The 19,149-nt window shown below is 38.9% G+C and overlaps 1 protein-coding gene and 1 pseudogene across 2 annotated transcripts; one reads left to right on the top strand and one right to left on the bottom strand.

Moving 5' to 3' along the window:
- Positions 1-449: 449 nt before the first annotated feature.
- Positions 450-7,167, top strand: LOC144653539 (uncharacterized). Its single transcript, XM_078513557.1, has 5 exons — positions 450-506; positions 605-664; positions 1,407-1,517; positions 1,602-3,603; positions 5,484-7,167. The coding sequence occupies exons 1-5, from the start codon at positions 489-491 to the stop codon at positions 5,804-5,806; spliced, it is 2,514 nt and encodes an 837-aa protein (XP_078369683.1). The 5' UTR covers positions 450-488; the 3' UTR covers positions 5,807-7,167.
- An 811-nt stretch (positions 7,168-7,978) lies between these two features.
- Positions 7,979-18,599, bottom strand: LOC144653554 (uncharacterized; annotated as a pseudogene). Its single transcript, XR_013570762.1, has 5 exons — positions 18,350-18,599; positions 18,238-18,283; positions 14,851-15,087; positions 12,664-12,978; positions 7,979-11,075 (listed from the first exon to the last, which is right to left on the bottom strand). The product of XR_013570762.1 is annotated as an uncharacterized LOC144653554 (transcript).
- Positions 18,600-19,149: the final 550 nt, after the last annotated feature.

The raw sequence follows: 19,149 nt of genomic DNA, 5'->3' as shown, positions 1-19,149 counted from the left end.
ATGGACCAGCATCCCATCAAGGGGGATTAGAAATACTCCAAGTTGCTTCATGCATGCTGTGTAAACCGCGATAATGACCTGCTCAGTGTATTATAATACCGTTTCCAAAATCTAGCTTTTCCTGTAGTCATCAGTCACAATTCAGTGGTCATAAATGGGATGTGTTATGATTTCGTTTCATTTCTGGCGTGGATAAGCAAATGGGGAAGGGGTGGGTGGGGTTCTTTGACCACAGTGGAGTCTAAAACATACCCTTCCCCACCCTCAACTCTTCCATATCACACTTGGCCGTTTATGCGAATTACGTGAAATTTTAAAAGCCCTTAAAGTTAAAACACACCTTACATCCGGGGTACTTGCCGATAAAAATTATTGTAGGAAATTCCTAAGATTCCTTTAGAGGACTATCCGCGCCTACTTGCCAGCGGTTCACTTACCGAAAAATGCGCAATGTTCTGCGCAGGAGAGACAAAAGCGAAATTTCCAAGATGGACGCCGTTGAGCAGGTATAATTATTTTCCCTCAGAACAACAGGCAATAACAATATAATTCGGTTAAGTTAAGATGTCAGTACTTTGTTTTCATACATATTTTTTACCTTTAGAATGATTACGACGTTTTCAGGCGGGATGTTTACAGGGTTGACGTCTCTAACGAATACGAGGTGAGCTTGCATGCGTACTGTGCAAATCTAGTTGTCAAATTAAACTGAAAACTTTGTTTCATGGGATAATTTATGGCAACGTAAGAAGTGTTTCTTTTAACAAAATCTTCTTTAAATATTATCCAGATATTATCTAACCGATAAATTTAATTGAGTTCGCTATCTATATGTAATGAATGTGAGTTGGTTAATTTGTTAAATAACTTTCGCTGTAAGCTTGTGTTCCACTCTAGTTACTCTAATATTTTCCATGTAGTTTGTTGTACAACAGAACAAAATGACCGGAAAGACACCCTTTGTCTCTGTGGTTAATAAAAGTAGATTTGTAGAAAGTCAACTATAAGCCTACCCATTAGACATGATTAGATCTGAAAAAGGTTGCCTTAGATAATTTGCTGTTCTTATTTCCCAGGGTGCATTCCATACCAAGGTTTTAAAAGTCTATTCCAAGGTCCTTCTTTGTTTTAACCTGAAATAAGTGACCTAAAGGCCAGTTAGACGTGGCGACTACGTATGATTGTACACCAATATTAATAAGCCTTGCACTTTTGAATTTCATGTTGAAGATCTTTGGCATTCATATTTGGTCTTTTGCTACCTTGGTTATTTTGCAGTTTTGTTCAATTTAAAGAAAAGTTTTTTGTACATAAAACAAATGGCCTAAAATAATCAATTAGCTCTGTTATAACTTTGTATACCTATCTTTAATCTTACTTCCACATTGTTGATTTTTGTCTTGAAGTCTCAACAAAACAGGAGGATTGTCAGAAGTATTGGTGATAATGATGACGATGAAGACTTTGATGATTTAGAAGCACTGCGGCTGGCTGCCCTAAAGAGCTTAGGCACAAAAGTAAGAAAAGGATTTAAGTAATTTAAAAGTTTTTCTTTTTTCATATGTTTACAGTTTGTGATACAATGTTCTTCTCTTTTGTAGAATTCCTATGCAAAATCCGGATCTTCTGCAGCAGATTTAAGCAGCACTCGGCATGTAAGTCTTGGGCGTGAAGATAAATCAGATTTGCAAATAGTTGCCCTAGAGAGACAGGCAAGCTTCTCCTCTTCAAGTACAGATTATGAGGAAATTGACTTAAGTGAGCAGACATTCCCAGATTCTGAAGCGAATGACAGTGACTCAGATGTTGATGTTGCAGAAAGTGAGGAAAAGTTTCAAAGTGATTCTCCTAGAGATGATCAGGAAATGGACGAGAACGAAGATTCAGATCAAGGCGATGACAAATACGATGTTGAAAATAACGATGTAGCAACTGATGAAGAAAACAATGATATTTTGACTGACGAAGAAGAAGTTGGTGAAAATGATGTTTCGATTGATGAGGGTGATATTGAAAACAATGTTTTAAGCGACGAAGATAATATGGAAAACAACATTTTGTCTGATGAAGATATTGATTTAGACACTGAGGAAAATTTGCAAAATAATTCAGAAACATTGGAGGATGATCTGCATGTCTCAGATAATGAAATCAACATACTTAATGACATCAGCATCACTATAGCTAATGAATCTTTAGTGTCAGCTGCCAACATGGAGGAGCATTTGGAAATTGGGGATGAGGATGAAGTCGAGGGTAACAGTGAATTGAACCAAGAGGAGGAAAGCGATAATGAAAGTGCGAATGAACACCATTTGACATCTTCACAACGTATTGTTGTCAGTCAGAGTGATGATGAAAGTGATGATGAAGTTCCGAAGGAAACTGAAACGATAAAGGAAAATCAAAGTGCAGGTGAAAGTGAAATGATTGTGGATAGTCTTGATAAAAAGGAGAAGAAGGTTTCTATGGCATCATCTGTTACTACTTCATCAGACAAAACAAAGACAAAGGTATTACCAGTAACTAAAGGAAAACCAAAGGACATTGTAAAAGTTGCCAAAGCTGTGGATTTAAATGTCAAGCCTTCACAGACAGTTGCAAAAACCACAAGCTCAAAGCCTTCAACTGCAGAGAAACCTAAACTTGTGACTTCATCAAACCTTAAAAAAGACAGCACTCAGGAAGTGTTGACAAAGGAAAAGACTGTGGACAAGGCTAAAGAGCCAAGAAATGATAAGGGCCCTGCTAAGAAAGGCAATGAAAATGTATTAAACAAAGCTGTCAACCAGGAAAGCAAGGTAATGGCTTCTGGAGAGAAGGAATCAAAGGGGTTATTGACAGAGGACAAGACAAAAGCTGAAAGTGAGGAGAAAATGGACTTTGATCAGTTAAGTATCGAGGATGAAGACAGTGATTTTGAGGAGGAAGAGGAGAATCAACCAGCAGTGAAGTCCAAAGTAGGTTTAAATAAAATACCCACAGAAAATTCAAAAAGGAAAAGGAGTTATTCCAGAGACAATGACAGAAAAAGACATTCTCATTCACCTGAAAGATCTCGTACTTCATCGCGTTCATATCGTAACAGATTCCGAGATCAACGCTCACGTGACAGATCTAGAGACAGATTTAATAAAAGAAGGTCACATTCACCATCAACAGATAGAACACGCCGAGGAAATGAAAATCGTTATCAAAGGAGTCGTAGCAGAGAAAGAAAACAAAATAGGATTTCTAGTGTCAGAGGAAGAGACAGAGAAAGTAGGCCTTATCGTTCTCGCTCAAGGTCAAACTCAAGACCTAGGGGTAGTAGAACAGAAAAAGAAGTCAAATCAAATGCTGTTAAACCAGTGAAAAAGGAGAGTATCAGAAGCAGTGTTAAAGAACGTCTTGACATTAAAAAGAAAATAAATGCGAGGCCCTTGTCGAGGTCACCAAAAAAAGAAATAAGGACTCAAGACAGAGGTGATGAGGAAAAAAATGTAAAAGTTAAACAAGCCAAGTCTTCAAGGATTGAACTCAAGATTGCTAATGGCAGTAAAGCGGTTTCAAAGCCCACAATCCAAAGAGATGTGGATGGAATAATTATCAAGCAACCCAAAGGTCTGTGTAATACTGGAGACTGTCATTCTTTACTAACAAGGTCAATTTTATGCATGTATCAACGGCAGATCATTGGTCTTGAAATACAGTGTACATGTTTATTTGTTATAGTAATTGGACTGAACGGAGTACAATTTAGGGAGTAATCAGCCAAATTGAAACAACAAGCGTGATTACTTTCTAAATTGTACAGCACAAGGTCTAGAAACTAAATAATTAATTTCAAGGTAAGGAAAGTTTTTCAGAACCTATTTTGAGGGAAAAAGTCAAAGGTACATGTTTATTCAATCCCTGTTCCAAACAGTACAAAAACATTTAGAAAGAACCAATCTAAAAGCACATGGTTGGCCACCGACTGCTCAAATTTAGTTGCCAGTCAAAAATTTTAGTCGCTAAATTAAGCTCACGCTTTTAATCCTTCTTCTCAATTTTGGTCGCCAGCTCTCAAATTTTAGTCGCCATGGTGACTAAAATGGTCTTAACTTGGAGGGCTGCAGTAAAATTATTGGACACCCACGTGATTGCATATCAGTAGGCCTTACTCACAATAGCCGCCAGGTTTGTTTTTTGCTTAACAATGCAAATTAGGCACATTATTTCTGAGAGGGCAATTAAGCTTAAATAGACAAATTTCAGCCGGTTTCTTATCATGTCTGACAATTTCTTCATACAATGCTTTAGTTTCAGTATTGCTTTAAAAAATATTCTGAGTTTTAAGAACCCATCTTTGGCACTTTCATAAAAATGAAACGGCTTGCGTAGCTAACAAGTCAAGTTATCGTGCAACTTACCTCAATAATAAAATCATTATTCCATATCCTGGATCTCAAATGTCATTTTGGCGCAGATAATTCACTTTTTTGACAAGCCGCTTTTCCGAGAAATAGCATTATTTTAATGTTTGCCCCCTGGCAGAAAATGCCGCTAATTTGCATTATAATATGAAAACCACCATGGCGGCTATCGTGAATATGGTCAATTGTGTGACAAATTGGCATGCACAGTATCAATCAAAATTGAGAAATTTGTTTTATATACACGTTTATTCCCATTGGTGAGGAAATTTTATGAGTCTCCATTTAGCAAAATCCTGGAAGTAACCTGTGATAGACTAGCATCCCATCCAGGTGAATTAGCTTATGCTCCTAGTTGTTTCGCACTACAGAAAATGTAATTTATTTCAAGACAATACACGGTCCATTTCATGAGTTCGAGTTGAAGTTTTGAGTTCGAGTTAAACTCGTGTCCGAGTTAACAGATCGAGTTACTTCTTTTGGTCAGCGGTAATGCAAAGCAAACATGTGCTTTCGTCTGCAATCCAAGATGGCGGAAAGCCCACTTCGGTTAGCCAACAAGGTATGCGCTCCGGTTAGCCTACACTCTGGTTAGCCTACTATGCACTTTGGTTAGCCTACTATGCACTTTGGTTAGCCTACTATGCACTTTGGTTAGCCTGTTTACGGTTAGCTCTTTATATATGTAAGGGTTACACTATATATTCATTAAATTATCGCTCTCCAGGAGCCAGCTCCTGTATTTGGTCACTCGTCCGCCTGTGGAAAGTTCATCTTCAATTGTAAGTAAATTAACATACAAATACCTTGTCGCTTATTATTTATTTTCTGATATTTTTGGATTTTTCATTAACTCAAACTCGAATTTTTCGTTTTAACTCGAAATTCTAACTCGAACTCAAACTGAAAACTTTCAACTCGAACTCGAAATTTTCAACTCGAACTCATAAAATCAATACACTCGACAATATCACCAAATTGATGTTTTTCTTTATTCTCATCACATGTCTGCTTTAAAATGTATTGATGCTGTTAAGTAGAACTAACATGTTGACATTAATTTCTTTCCTTTTGTTGTTATTGTAGACCTGAGATCTCGACTTTTGGAGAAAAAAGGAGACCCCAGTGAAGTTCACATTAAAAAGGACTTGACAGTGAAAGAGCCAACAAAAATAATTATCAAGGAAAGGAAAGTCAATGCACGCATTCAACTAAGTAAACCACAGAAAGAAGTAAATCTGCAGAGAACCAACGAAAGTACTAAAAAGGAATCAACAGCTAAAGGCTCAACAGACCTTGTCAGGGAAAGAGAACTTGATGCACGCATTCAACGCATTCAACAGCAAAATGAAGCAATCTTGAAAAGAGCCAAGGAAATTCAGGCGGAGAAAATGAAATTCCATTCTTAACGAAGATGAATCTCTCACCATAATTAGTTGTCTCTGTGAATTTTGAAGTTTATGTGTAGAATTGAAATAGGCCTTACTGCCTCCTTCTGTAACTTTTAATTTTGCTTCTTATGTTTCACCATGCTCCAAGAGGGGCGTGCTGTGACCCAAAGAAGAAGCATTGTGTGACAGGAAGGGAGGATTATGCATGAAACACTCAGATGCCTTGCTACTGTTGAAGTTAATCAGAAGCTTCCGAGGAGAAACACAGTTTGAATCCACTTGCTCCAAGTTACATTGATGATTTCCAGTTTCTTGTTAATATTTATTATGGTTGCCATATAAAGAATAGCACAGGATATATGTTCATATAACTGATCACTCTTGTATAAAAATGTAAGCTTCCCAAAAATGTTTGTTTGCAGAACTTGGTCAATTGTCAGAGTGGGACTTAAAAACTTGTTCATTGGTCGAGTTGACAGCAGTGGAAGAAAAAAAAAATATAGAATTTAGGGTAGAAATTTTGTTTCACATGACTGTACAATAATGCATACAGGTCACTCAGCCAGAAGTTGAGAAATTCATGTTGTGGACTGGTATTTTTATGAATAGGCTCAATTTTGCAAGCAGTTAGGTTGCAAAAATAGAATTTAGGAAAGCAGTGCAGTCATATTCAACATTTTCTTACTGAACAAATTGTTTATTATATTTATCATCATTTTCTAACCCAAAATTCCTGTCTTTGAACCATTTTTGTGTTGTTTATTGTCTGTGGGCCATAAGGACCCTTGTGATACCCAAACATTCACAGTCTTAAGGATGAATTCGTAGTGAGCTTGCATGCGGCTAATTTTGTTGTCTTGTATAATGTAGAAGGGTATCTTTTTGTGTGTCCTCTGCTAACTCGACTGATTTAGGAGTGTAAAAAAGTAGTAATTCCTTATTGGCCATTCCGAGGTTGCGCAGGAAACTGGGGCAAGTTTTTAAATTTAAGCAATCGATAATCTGACACCACCACATGAAAGATCCTGGCGAGATTGGTCATTTGACCAAGTTTGAAGCTTTTAAAATGAACAGAGACAAAGTTATGGACCTTGGTCTTTCATGTGGTAGTGTCAGATTATTGATTACTTAAAATTTGAAACTCGCCCCAGTTCCCTGCGCAACTTCGGAACGGCCAATTGCACTGAATGCAACTTCTATTCCTTAATGTAAGATTCAGTATGTTCAAAATGTGCACCAAGATTTGTAGGGTACAATAATCATTTTATAGCTACAGCAGTTTGTATCTACAGCAGTAACCACTATGTTTTATGATAAAATGTTTGCTGCTAAAAATAAATTTCTCCCGAGGTTCTAACTCGGGCTGTGAAACTGTTTAATTAGCCATTGTTATACATGTTGAGAAATGTTCAGGTGTTTCTTGACCTCACTCACGGACCAAATTATTGATTACTAACATAACACTTTCCTACTCAGGATGGGGGAGGGGTTAGAGTCTCCATTTTTCACGGAATAGTCGTCGTACTTTTTAGGGTGTTTCATTGGTTGAATTGGTGCCCCTTTGCCCTAGTCATGCCCAAAAAATATATTCTGGTGACTTTTTGGGATTTTTTTTTTCAAATTTCTGCCGAGCATTCCTACCCATGGTGTACCCCTCTGGGGATTCCTACCGCATGTCATTTTCAAGGGAAAATTGCGGAAGAAACTAATTGACCGTGCGAAATATGAAGGCCTAGGAGCTAAGCAAAATCCAAATAACGCTATCCAACAAGTCACCAAATGTCACTATCTCGGCTTCAGGCGCTGTTGTATTTTGTCGTTCAAGCGCGGGAAAGGAAAAACAACAAGGAACGTAGGGCTTGATCAGTTAGGAGACAATGGTCCCACAACTCCACGCGAACCAGGAACGTCTCGCGCACGACTAAGGAGCGACGCCTAGGCTTGGGGACGAGGCAGCAAATATCGATTGTGATTGACTGGCGAGTAACAGCGCTACAGTTTGATACGAGGTTGCGCATCTTAAAAAACGTTTCAGATCAATAAAATTAACGCATTTTAACTCTTTTTATCTGGGGATTAAATTCTTAGAGCCTCGCGCAAAACTGAAAGCGCATTCTGGAAGGGGACGTTTTTTCAGCTTTGTTTTATGGTATAAAACAACGAAGTACAGGTCTACACAAAGTTACAGACACCTTTAATTAATTAAACTTTCTCTTTTTTCTTACAAAAAGACGTCTACTTCAACTTGAATTTATACAAAAGCCTTGTACAGTCTATATGAACACACGACTAACTATAGGTAGTTCGCATAACTCGCAATCTGATGGACAACACATGGATCTTTATGGGTCAGCCCTGTAAACGCACAACGTTTTTGCGCCATTTCCGAAAAGATTTCGATCCATATTCCACATCAGCAACTGTGTTATACTGAACCAATTTGGTTTCTATCGGCTTTGTGAGGTGAATGGCCAACTGCTAACCCGATAGCGGAAAATTTGAACTCGCAGTATGTAAGGGGTGTGTTTTCTCAAATACAAATTTTTTAAAAAAAATTAATCCTAGTATCACCTTTCGTGTTAGTTTTTTGCAGGTTTATAGTAACTAAAACAGAACTAATTTTCTTGAAGTATCTTTTAAAAAGGATCAAGCATGAACGAACAACAGAGAACAGAGAGGGTCGTACAGTCCGCAAACCGCCATATTTTCTTCCTAGACCACAAATTGCTTTTGTTTTCTCCTAAAAACCGAAACCGCCAGATACCCCCCAATACCAATGTACCCGCAAACCGACACTCAAAGTTGGCTCAAACCGCCAGGGTATAAAAGACCCTCACAGCAGACCTTTGCCGCCCATCCCATCCTATAACCAATCCCCAACTGTATTAATTCTCTGATACAAAGTTACCCTTTTCCTTATAGCCAGTGAGAATAAACTCTCAAGTCTACAGCTCGAAATATCAATTCTCCTAACTGACCGTTATACATTTCCTTAAATCCTAGTTCTGAGAATTTGTGGGCTCATCAAGATAAAATGTTTTTAAAAACATTTAATAATAAAAATCAGCAATATGAAAATCAAGCTATTTTAGTGTGATTTGTGTGATACAATTTAACTTGATAATGATGACATGGAGTCATCGAAACGTCGTTCGATTTTCATATCGCTGGTTTTTATTCTCAAATCAAGATGATACTTTCTTTAATTTCAGGTGCCTGTTTTACAGTGCATTGACGGCGGTAAAAATGAGAACTACCAAGTTTGAAAATTATCCTTTCTCTACTGTAGACAGCCGAACCCTACGTGTTAAAACACCGTTTTTCGTTTTCTTTTTTACCAAAAATAAGCTCTTAGATTTTTTTAAATATTTAAAATCAAGCAGTCCCCTTTACTATTTCCAAAAGAGGAGATTTCCCGTAAAATGCAGATGATATAACTAATAACTACAGAACCTGTTGTGGAAAAATAAGTACAAAGCTATACTGAATAAAACCGGAATTAAGAGCTATTTCAGACTACGATAAGTCTTCACTTTCCCTCAAAAAGTGCGAGTGGAAAATGGCCGCGGAAAGCTTGGGCGAGTAGCACGCCGCCCCAGTTTTTGCGCGGCCATGTTCCATGCTTCCTGAGCGTAAGTTTGTACCGCTCGTAGTCTACAACTATTTACAAAATTACAAAAATTACTTCTTCATGACGCGTGGCAGATTCTCCTGCCGTCGTTCAGAGTGCATTTTAGCCGTGTCTTGCAACAGCCTTGTTTTTCTCTCGTCAATCCAGGTGTAGTCGCTTGAAGGCTTTGCCGATTTCGGCGAGGTACTCGCCAACGGGCTAGGTGCGTGAGGCGAATCTACGCCCTCTAGTCTAATATAATTTAAATTCCCCTGATGGGGTCGCGACATAACATGCCCGATATTCTGATACGAGGGATGCGCGCCTGCCACGTTCGCGTACGAATGACCAGCGATATTCTCGAAGCTGTGGCTCCGCGACGGGTCGTCGTTAAAGACGTTTTGATATCCCGGATGTGACGGCATCAGAGACTCCACGCTGTGGTATATCGAATCATCGTTCCCATCATACATTGCGTACGGGTTTAGTTTTGATCTACTTCCGGGAGACTTTGACGCGCCGCTTTTGCCGCGTCTTCCTGCACCAGGCCCTGCTCTGCCACCTTTGACGTTCACGTAATCTGCGATCTTGGGGGAATTCACGTAAAGGTGCTCTGCACTACCAACTGTCGATGTTGGCGGGAGATTCAGGATTGGCGGGTTTTTCATGCCTCGCCGCGTGGACACACTGGTGGACTTGCCATTTGTTTGTTTTTCGTCCGCATTAATTTTATCTTTGTTTTGCGTCGTTATATCTCCGTTCACATAGTCGGCGTTTTTCGCAGCCTTTTCATTTGTGTTACTTCTGTTTCTTTTATTTCCTTCTGTTATCGTATCAAAAACATCGTCGCCATTCGTCAATGCTTCCTTGTGGTTATTCATTTTTTCTTCATCGGTTTCGTTTGTTGTTGTTACAACAATCTGACACTGGACTTCTCCATTCGACATACGTGGTTTTTCAGTTTCGGAAATTTTTCTCTCTCCCCCCTTGGGTTCTCTTCTTGAATGACGCCATTTTCATCACCTCGCTCGCTTTGCCGTTTGTCTGATGCGGATGACTTTATTCTCCCGCTCTCGGATCCGCGCGATGTTCTGACTTCTTTAGCGTATGAGTTCGTTCTTATTTTTTCCAGAAGTTCTTCATCACGCCCTTCCACCACAACGTACCCTTCCACTTCCCCGGGCTGTCCGACATCGGTCTGATCTTGTACCCCATCGCTTTTTCTTTGCCCCGCCGATTCTTTTCGCGCAGGCCCGTACGTACCACTACTTTTTCTCCCATTGAGGGCTTTATCATTTTCCCCAGGGATCATTACCTCGTATCCCTCGGGGGTGACCCCCGCTATATTCTGGTACCCCGGGGGTGGGCTTTTAGGTGAAGAGGCATCAGGCTTTTCTTCACTCGCAAACACCTCATTAAAACTGTCAGTATGGTTACGGCTGGCTCCTATGTTTGCAGGAACAGATTCATTCCTTCGAACAGAAGGGAGGTCTTGTTCTATGGGAGATCTTTGTTCAGTGTTTTCAGCCTTCTTTTTGGTGGTAGGCATACTACGACTCCGTGGTCTCGAGCCTTTTTCTTTGCGTGGCCGTTTACCGCTCATTCGGAGCCAGGCACGCCTGAGAAAGCTTGGCTGGGGTTTATTCTCTTCGTCACTTGTACCGGGTTGGTTAGCGTCTGTAACAAGAATAAGAGAAAGGCTTTATGTTGAAATGTTGGCGCTTGATTGATATGAAAATGAATACGGGGGTAACATTAGAAAGAAGTTTGCAATGGGCCTCATTTTGAAACTGAGGCAAAATGGTTGAAGTTTTGTTGGCGCCCAGTCTTCTTTGAACTTCGCATGGAAGCGAACTGAGCAGCCACACCAGTCTGAAGATTGAGGATTTCTCGGGTTGAAAGAAAAAGATGGAGCATTTTCGTATTTAAACTGTCAAGACCCTGTCAAGAATTAAGCTTAATTTACCCGGTAAGTTGCATTCTTTTTCCTGGTTGGAAAGAATTTACCTTTCCATTTACAGCATGTACGTATCGTAAACGAATGTCTGACTCGAAAGCTCCTCGTTTTGTATTATGTTTTTTCTGTGTTTTTTTTTTATGCCTTTGTCACCTATTATATATCTTCCCATACAAGGGCTATGGGCAGCAGATACTTTAATATTGATATAATATGATATAGATTTTATGAAAGAGAAACAGGTCCTGTCTCTAGAAGCAGTGATCTGGGCCATTCCATTTTATATTCACACACCCCTGTTGACGAGGTTACTGAAAACTTTTCTCCCCAAGAAAAAAAGATCAAAGTGCCGACATGATGTCCTCCTCAGAAAAAAACACACATTTTTTTAAACCCCATCAGAAAAAAGACCAACTTTTCCCTTAACCCCTTCAGAAATATTTTGAAGATCAAAGAATGGCAATGGAGCTATCCCCTCAGAAAAACTGGTCAACAGGGGCTGTGTGGATATAAAATAGAATGGCTCTCTGGCCCTAAACTGGGTGAGCGGTATATAACTTCTGCACTCTTTTAAACCAAAAACCATGTCTTCAAAACCCACAAGATGAAAGCACAGGGAGCACAAAATAGTTTAAGAATTGGGTAAATTATAAATAAGACCTTTTTATCTCATCTTTTTTTCAATTCTTAACTATAATAGTATTGTGTGCTCCATGTGAAGTAAGTTGCAACAAAGCCTGGTTATGACTGAGGAAGATTAATATTGATTGTGAACCACAACCAAGGGGGGAGAGTGTACTCCCATATACAGTCAACTCTTGCCTTGCTGACACCAAGCTTTTGCAGAGACTCGCTATTATGGACAAAATCTAGATCCCCGGTGAAAGAGGTTTCACTGGAAAGGACTCCCACTATTATGGACTCTTGCTATTATGGACACTTAGATAATGCCCCCTGTGCTGTTTGTCTGAACAAAGTTTTCCAGCAAATGAATTTACAAATTGGTATGGTGAGCAGTATGGCAACCCTTGGTGACCCTGATAACATAAGAAAACAAAGAACTAAATAACTCTAGGATAGGGTAGAGATTTCTTGTGTTTAGACTAGAATAGGGTTACAAAATCCAGCTGAACATAGTCTAAGTATAGGTTAAGGGTCTAGAGTCCTCAAGCAGAAATCAGCTCCCAGCTAACAATTTGCTGAGTCTCCTCCCCTCCCCCCAAACCACAAACAGGCAAAATTGGCCAATTTCTTTCAAGTAGTGTCGTGTCTGAGGCATAGCTACTTTAAATTAATTAGTATCTGTACCTGATTGGAATTCTTGATTAGGCTCCACCTCACTCCCTCTACAGACATTGTCAAATAACTGCTGTATCTCCCTTCCTGATCGTGTAGCAAAGAAGTAGGTAAATAGCTTATCTCCTGTTGGAGAGTCTGGCCTTGCCTGAAAGGCAAACCCTCCTTCCACTGCACCATATTTGGGTAATGCCGTAAATTTCCAGTGACCAATAAGACGATAGTTGTCCTTTTTAGTCAGCGAAAAGAAAGTGCTATAGAAGCGCAGGACAGCTTCCCCAGCCTTGATCTTCTGCTTGTGCGGCACAATACCTTGAAATGCTTTTTCTGAGGAAAAGGAAGTAAAAAGAAAAACAGTTTCAGTCCCAAGAACAAAACGCAAATTCTTGTTGCTCATTGACATGTGGGTTGCGAGAAGCCACAAGCTCAAACGACCCACACTGCCGGAACTCTATCCCGTATCCCCTAGCACTTAAGCGGCTAGGAATATTTCTACCCCCCCTTGAATTGGCGATGCTAGTCCCCCCCAGCATTATGTCGCCGGTACCCATATTATACACCTGGGTGAAGAGAGGCACTATGAGAGTAAAGTGTCTTGCCCCTAGAACACAATACAAGTGACCCTGATTGGGTCTCGAACTCAGACTGCTCGATCCGGAGTCCGGAGACTCTAATCATTAGGCCACCGCGCCTCATTGACATGTATCTTGCTAAAAACAAGTTAGAGAAACAATGAACACTTATTCATTTGTCTCACGATATAATCACTTTGAGGTGTTGATTGCAACACCTTGACTGCAATGCTGCTCAATTAGTCTTCATCAGGCAATGAGGTTGATTGTTTACGCATCACTATTTATGGCACATTGGTTCACTGCTATTGGTGCATTTCGATCCTCATTATTATTCCAACTAACAGATGTTGTTCGCTAATAGGTCTGCTTTGCAGTTGATCGGCTTTTGTGTTTTTTAATCGTAGGTATCCATGTTTCAGGAATTTCAATTCTGCTGTCTCTATTGATGTTATTAGGATGAAATCTTATTTGAAACACAACAGGCATCGCGTTTAGGCTTGGTTGAAAAAATCACTACAAATTTATTTTTGTGTGATTTCAACAAGAAATTAAATTTCAATTTAAGATAATCAGACAGACATCTGGGCAATACAGTTGTTTGAAAAACTGGAACTTGTGGTCCAATATCAACAGGGCTGCAAATAATTTTTTTCACTTGAAAGGACATATGTCCTACTAAGACACCATCTTGGTAGGACAAAACAAAATTGTGGTCCGACATTACCAACACAAAAGGTTGAATTTAATTCATTGTTGCTGTAAAATGATTTACGACCAAAAAATTGTCCGGACATCATGTCCGACCACACTTGGGATTTCGTCGGACATAAGCAAATTTTAGTTGGCCAATGCCCGATGAACGACTGTTATTTGCAGCCCCGTATCAATGTTTTTTATGCAAAATACCCCTTCACTCAGTCCACTTCAAAATAGTTTGCCTTATCAAAGAAAATTGAAGCTCTATTTTTAATTTGTTTATTTCATGTCCCAAATAAAGGTGTCCCTTTCTGTAGTTTCCACAAGCTTTCTCTGTTGATGGTTATCTTTAAATCAATCTTGTATGAGATTTCAACTTTCTCCTCATTCTGAGAGATACAATGTATCTTTGTACTGTACATGTCAAGTACAAGTGTTTTGAATTGCTCTATATTGTGTTCCTGTTGTCGTGAAAAAGAGTCTTCATTGCGCCAATCATGTTAACTTCCTTCATCAGGAAATATTGTCTTTTAACTTGTGTTTTAATTGACTTTACTTTTCCTTCCTCTTGCTAAATTTAAAAGTGTCAATTAACACAAGTGTTAATTTCCTATCATAAGGGCATTGCTTCCAGGGACTCTTCATTTTGATGCAGAAAATAGCAATTCCCCCTCAAGCTTGTCTTATCAATATAAATTTGCTGATGTTTTTGATACAGAATCGTTATGTCTTTTTAATTCCTATATTAGACTTAATAGGTACCAAGAAATTTAATATCTTGCTACCAAATGCCTGAAGGTATGCCAAAGGGAGAATTAATGGATCAGATCTAAAAACAAAATAATATCAAAGAGTATTTTTGGCTTTGTTTGTACTAAATCAGTGGTGATGCAAATGAAGCTTTTTATATTTAGGTTTGTAAAGTTACCTTTTCCAAAGTGGCCTTGAAGAATTGTTAGCCATTCTGTTCGTTGATCGATTGCCTCAAAACTCATTGGAATGACATCGTCTGTTGTAATGATGACGATGACATTAAAATGCTTGTCCATCTTGTTAAGAACATGTAATCCACTGAACCCCTTGAGGGATAGAAGGGCTTTGTGACGAACTCCTGCATGTGCTTGATCACCATGACGATCAGGGTACATAACAAGATTCAACACATCTACAAGCGGAAAAAGAAAATGCTTAGTGGTGTTGTAATCAGCAAAGAGTCTGTGTTCAAGCCTAGTGGCCCATCAGGCTGGAGCTTGTCCCGCTTTCAGTAGCATAAAGCGACTTAAATTATTCTATTCCCCCTTGAATGGGATGCTAGTCCATTGCACGGTTGTCCCCCAGCAGTAAATTTGCCGGTACCCATTTAAACATCTTGGTGAAGAGAGGCACTGTGAGAGTTAAGTGTCTTGCCCAAGAACACAACAAAATGACACATCCAGGGCTCCAACCCAAACCGCTTGATCGGGAGCCCAGCGTACTAACCATTAGCCCACTGTGCCTCCCAATCAGTCAATGTGGACAAAACACTAACCCCCAGTAATTCCGTGGACTATCCCCATGAAGTACCCAAATGGACTAGGTACCCTAAAATGAAAAATACTACTCAAATACAGAATTTCTAATTAACAATTACACTACGAGCCCGAGTTTTCTATGAGCAAATAGTCAACGAGGCGCAGCCGAGTTGACTATCGCTCATAGAAAATGAGGGCGAGTAGTCTAATTGTTTTAGTAGAAACTCTACAGGGATTGCAGTCCAAAACATACAATATTGTGCACTTTGAAGACAAAAATCAAGAAAATTTACCGCTTAAAGAGCTACGCGCGCGCGACTGTTTTCTATCGGCGAATAGAAAACAGTGGGAGAGCCAATCGGATTTGCGGATTTCCAATAGAACACAGCTGAGTTTCTACTAATTAACAATTAGACTACGAGCCCGAGTTTTCTATGAGCAAATAGTCCCAGCCGAGTTGACTATCGCTCATAGAAAACGAGGGCAAGTAGTCTAATTGTTTTAGTAGAAACTCTAAAGGATTGCAGTCCAAAACCTACAATATTGTGCACTTTGAAGACAAAAATCAAGAACATTTACCGCTTAAAGAGCTATGCGCGCGCGACTGTTTTCTATCGGTGAATAGAAAACAGTGGGAGAACCAATCAGATTCGTGGATTTTCAATAGAACACAGCTGAGTTTCTACTAAGTATATATAACATGTTACCATTGCCTTTATTGAGAGCTACCTGTAAACAGGCTAAGCAGAGTGCTATTCACTATCAGTCTAATTTGCCATCACTAATTTGTTCATGTTCCTGTAAGAGACTAGGCATTACTAGTAAGAAAGAAAATATGAAAGAAGTGTTTCTTTTTCTGCTATTGCCTCTGTAAGATTTTTCTGTAAACTGACCACAGTTTACAGTTAGCCCTCAATTGTTTCACTGCAGTAAGTAAAAGGCAACATTTTTTTTACCTGTTTTGTATACTACAATAGTTTAACAGTTTTATTGCAGTGAATAATCTTGGATATTACATATAAATACACTTTTGCTCTGCATGTGACCTCAAAAAATGCAAATTTTACTACTTTGATGAAAATGCTATTTTTAGTTGTACTGATCATGTGAATGTGAAAAGTTGTGACGTGACAACAAAAAACAAAATCTTAATGTCATTTTACTGCCATCAAAAAAATGTATATGTATCCTAGATAATTAATGCCAGCTAAAAATTTGCTGAACAAAGTAGAACATAAATTAAAATGCATAAATGTAAATCAAGCAAAGTTCAGTTGATGCAAATATATCCCTTTAAAAAATACCAAAATACCTGGTAACCTCAATAAAAAAATCTATATAGTGTTGATTGCTATTTTCCACAATTCTACAACTTTGAAATAAAACGTAAAGCAAGAATTTTTGACACTCCTGCTTGCTGCATGCAAATCAAGGGTATAAAAAAACGAAACATAGTATTGTTTCGTAATAAGGTTATTTTTACCTTGATAAAATTCAAGCTACACGTACATGCATTTATCTCGTGAACTTAATTATTCCCGATAGATAAAACTACAACTTAGTCTTTTCATTATCTCCGTTTCTTTCTGAGAGACAAATCGAACGTTTTTAAACAACGGAAATAAATGATCTCGACAAGTAATTAGCTAGCGGAGCGGAGAGTCAGCAATTTCCACGTTATCACGCAACAAAATAAATTTAGAAACAATATTCTAATAAAAAGACATAGGAAATGGAGGGCACTTTCGCAAAGCAAGCACATATAAATATTGTGATTGTCTTCACTGCAAAGTAAAGTAGTCTATTGATTTTGTACTAAAACAGTACTGACAAGTGCCATTAGCTTACGCATATACAATGAATGAATTAGTTGCATTAGTTAATACGGACGAACGACAAGGAAAAATTAAAAAATAGTTCCCGCTCGAATTATGAACCGATTCGACGGGTCTTTCTGTTGACTTGTCATTTTGAACAGGGATGTATATAATATACAAATTGAGAATCTTTTTCGCTACTGATTTGTCAGAAAGCGGAAAAAGAATCGTGGCGCCTCGAGCAAAGAAAGTTCAAAGATTATGTTTGTAAGACCACAATGTCTCACGAAAATTCTAATAGAACGCGAAAGGGTTTTACTGCAACAACAGCTTACAAAATCCAATGTTGCTTTAGCCACGAGAAGCCCATCAAATGCAGTGAAATCGACAACTGACACGCGATCGATTGATCGAACGCTCAGATTCCAACTAGGGCAAAATACTAGATAAATGAACATTAAAGCGAGAATGTTAATGTCTGCAATTACCCTTTCCAAGAGTCTTGTTGGCTCACTTGAGCATTAATTTAGAGCAAAGATTCTTTCTGCTTGTGAAAAGCAAGATTTTGGCAACACAACTGCTTGAGCCGATAGAGTACAGACGAAAAAAAAAATTCCCTAGCTCTTAAAAGCAGTGCGTTTATGAAAGACAAGTTATTATGACTAAAAAACATACGATCTGCGCTGCAGCTGTGGGTCGGCTGCTACTGTACAAACCATTATTTCAAACGGTGCACCAAAGAATGAAATCTTGAGCCCAGCGCGCCGCGCGGGTACAAAAACCAAACAATGTTCTTCGAATAATACTGCATTGCAATAGATGAAGCCCTTCGAAGTACAAAGCCGTTACTTTTAAATGAAAAGAATTCGAGATACCAGCTGTACAAGGGCTATCATTTAACGAACAGTCGGTTTGCCGACGCTATTACCAAAGCAGAGCAAATCATCGCAAATGATTACAATTTAGTAGTGTTAGTGTGAAGCTTACCAGTAGCGGGGTTCACTCTCCTCAAGACTGCCCATCGGACCTTCCACTGCAATCAAAACAACAACGTTAGCGCTAAATTCGCGCATAAAATTACCTCGAATGTACGCCTAACCTTTTTGCCTTTCCGATACCGTACTCTTCCCTCGATCAAATCCATATTTAAAGCAAAATCATCGCGTCTATCAGCTGCTGGAAAGCTACCTAGCCATGCTGAGTTTGTCGATTTACGCGATATGCGCACGCAGAAATCATCCAACATTCCTTCGCGTATTGTTTATGGCACTGTCAGTCTTGTATTGTTCGCTGGCTCTGCTAGCTCTTTGTTGTGATATTTTTGGAACCTCGCGAATATATCCCCAAGCAATCACGATATTTTGAAATAAAATGCGGAAAAGAAAAGCACGATAATCGCCCCGAGCTTTCTTGTAGCTAAAAGTGATAAGCTATTACGCGCTTTTGTATAAATGATAAAAATAATTTCTTTCATTACATTTTCAATTGAAATTAGCGATAAACATCCCTCGCATTTTTTGCGTCCGGTCGCTTTATTTTTCACTACACATCCGGTTACAAGCGCGTGGGATAAAAGAATCATTCTGATTCTCTGATTATAGATCGTGAAGCATTTCGTATCGTTTGCGAGTTTTCCTTTCAAACCTTAAAATAAGCTAAAATACTGTCAACAATCATCTTGCTAGACGTTTCTAGCCAGACATATTGCCATGGTTCATGGAATCATGGTCGCATATCTTAAACAAAGTTTCCCAGTCTAATTTTACATTAATTCCGCAGAATTTAGAATATTAAGGAGCTTTAAGGTTAAGCAAACAAGATTCATCATGCGTCAGATATTTGTAAACAAGAAAGCGATTTAAATCTATTTTAGTTTGCGTCACATTATTGCGTGACAGA

Source organism: Oculina patagonica, chromosome 5 (assembly GCF_052425735.1).
Source record: "Oculina patagonica isolate OP01 chromosome 5, crgOcupat, whole genome shotgun sequence".
Taxonomy (NCBI): Eukaryota; Metazoa; Cnidaria; class Anthozoa; order Scleractinia; family Oculinidae; genus Oculina; species Oculina patagonica.
This window is presented reverse-complemented; position numbering and strand designations above follow the sequence as displayed.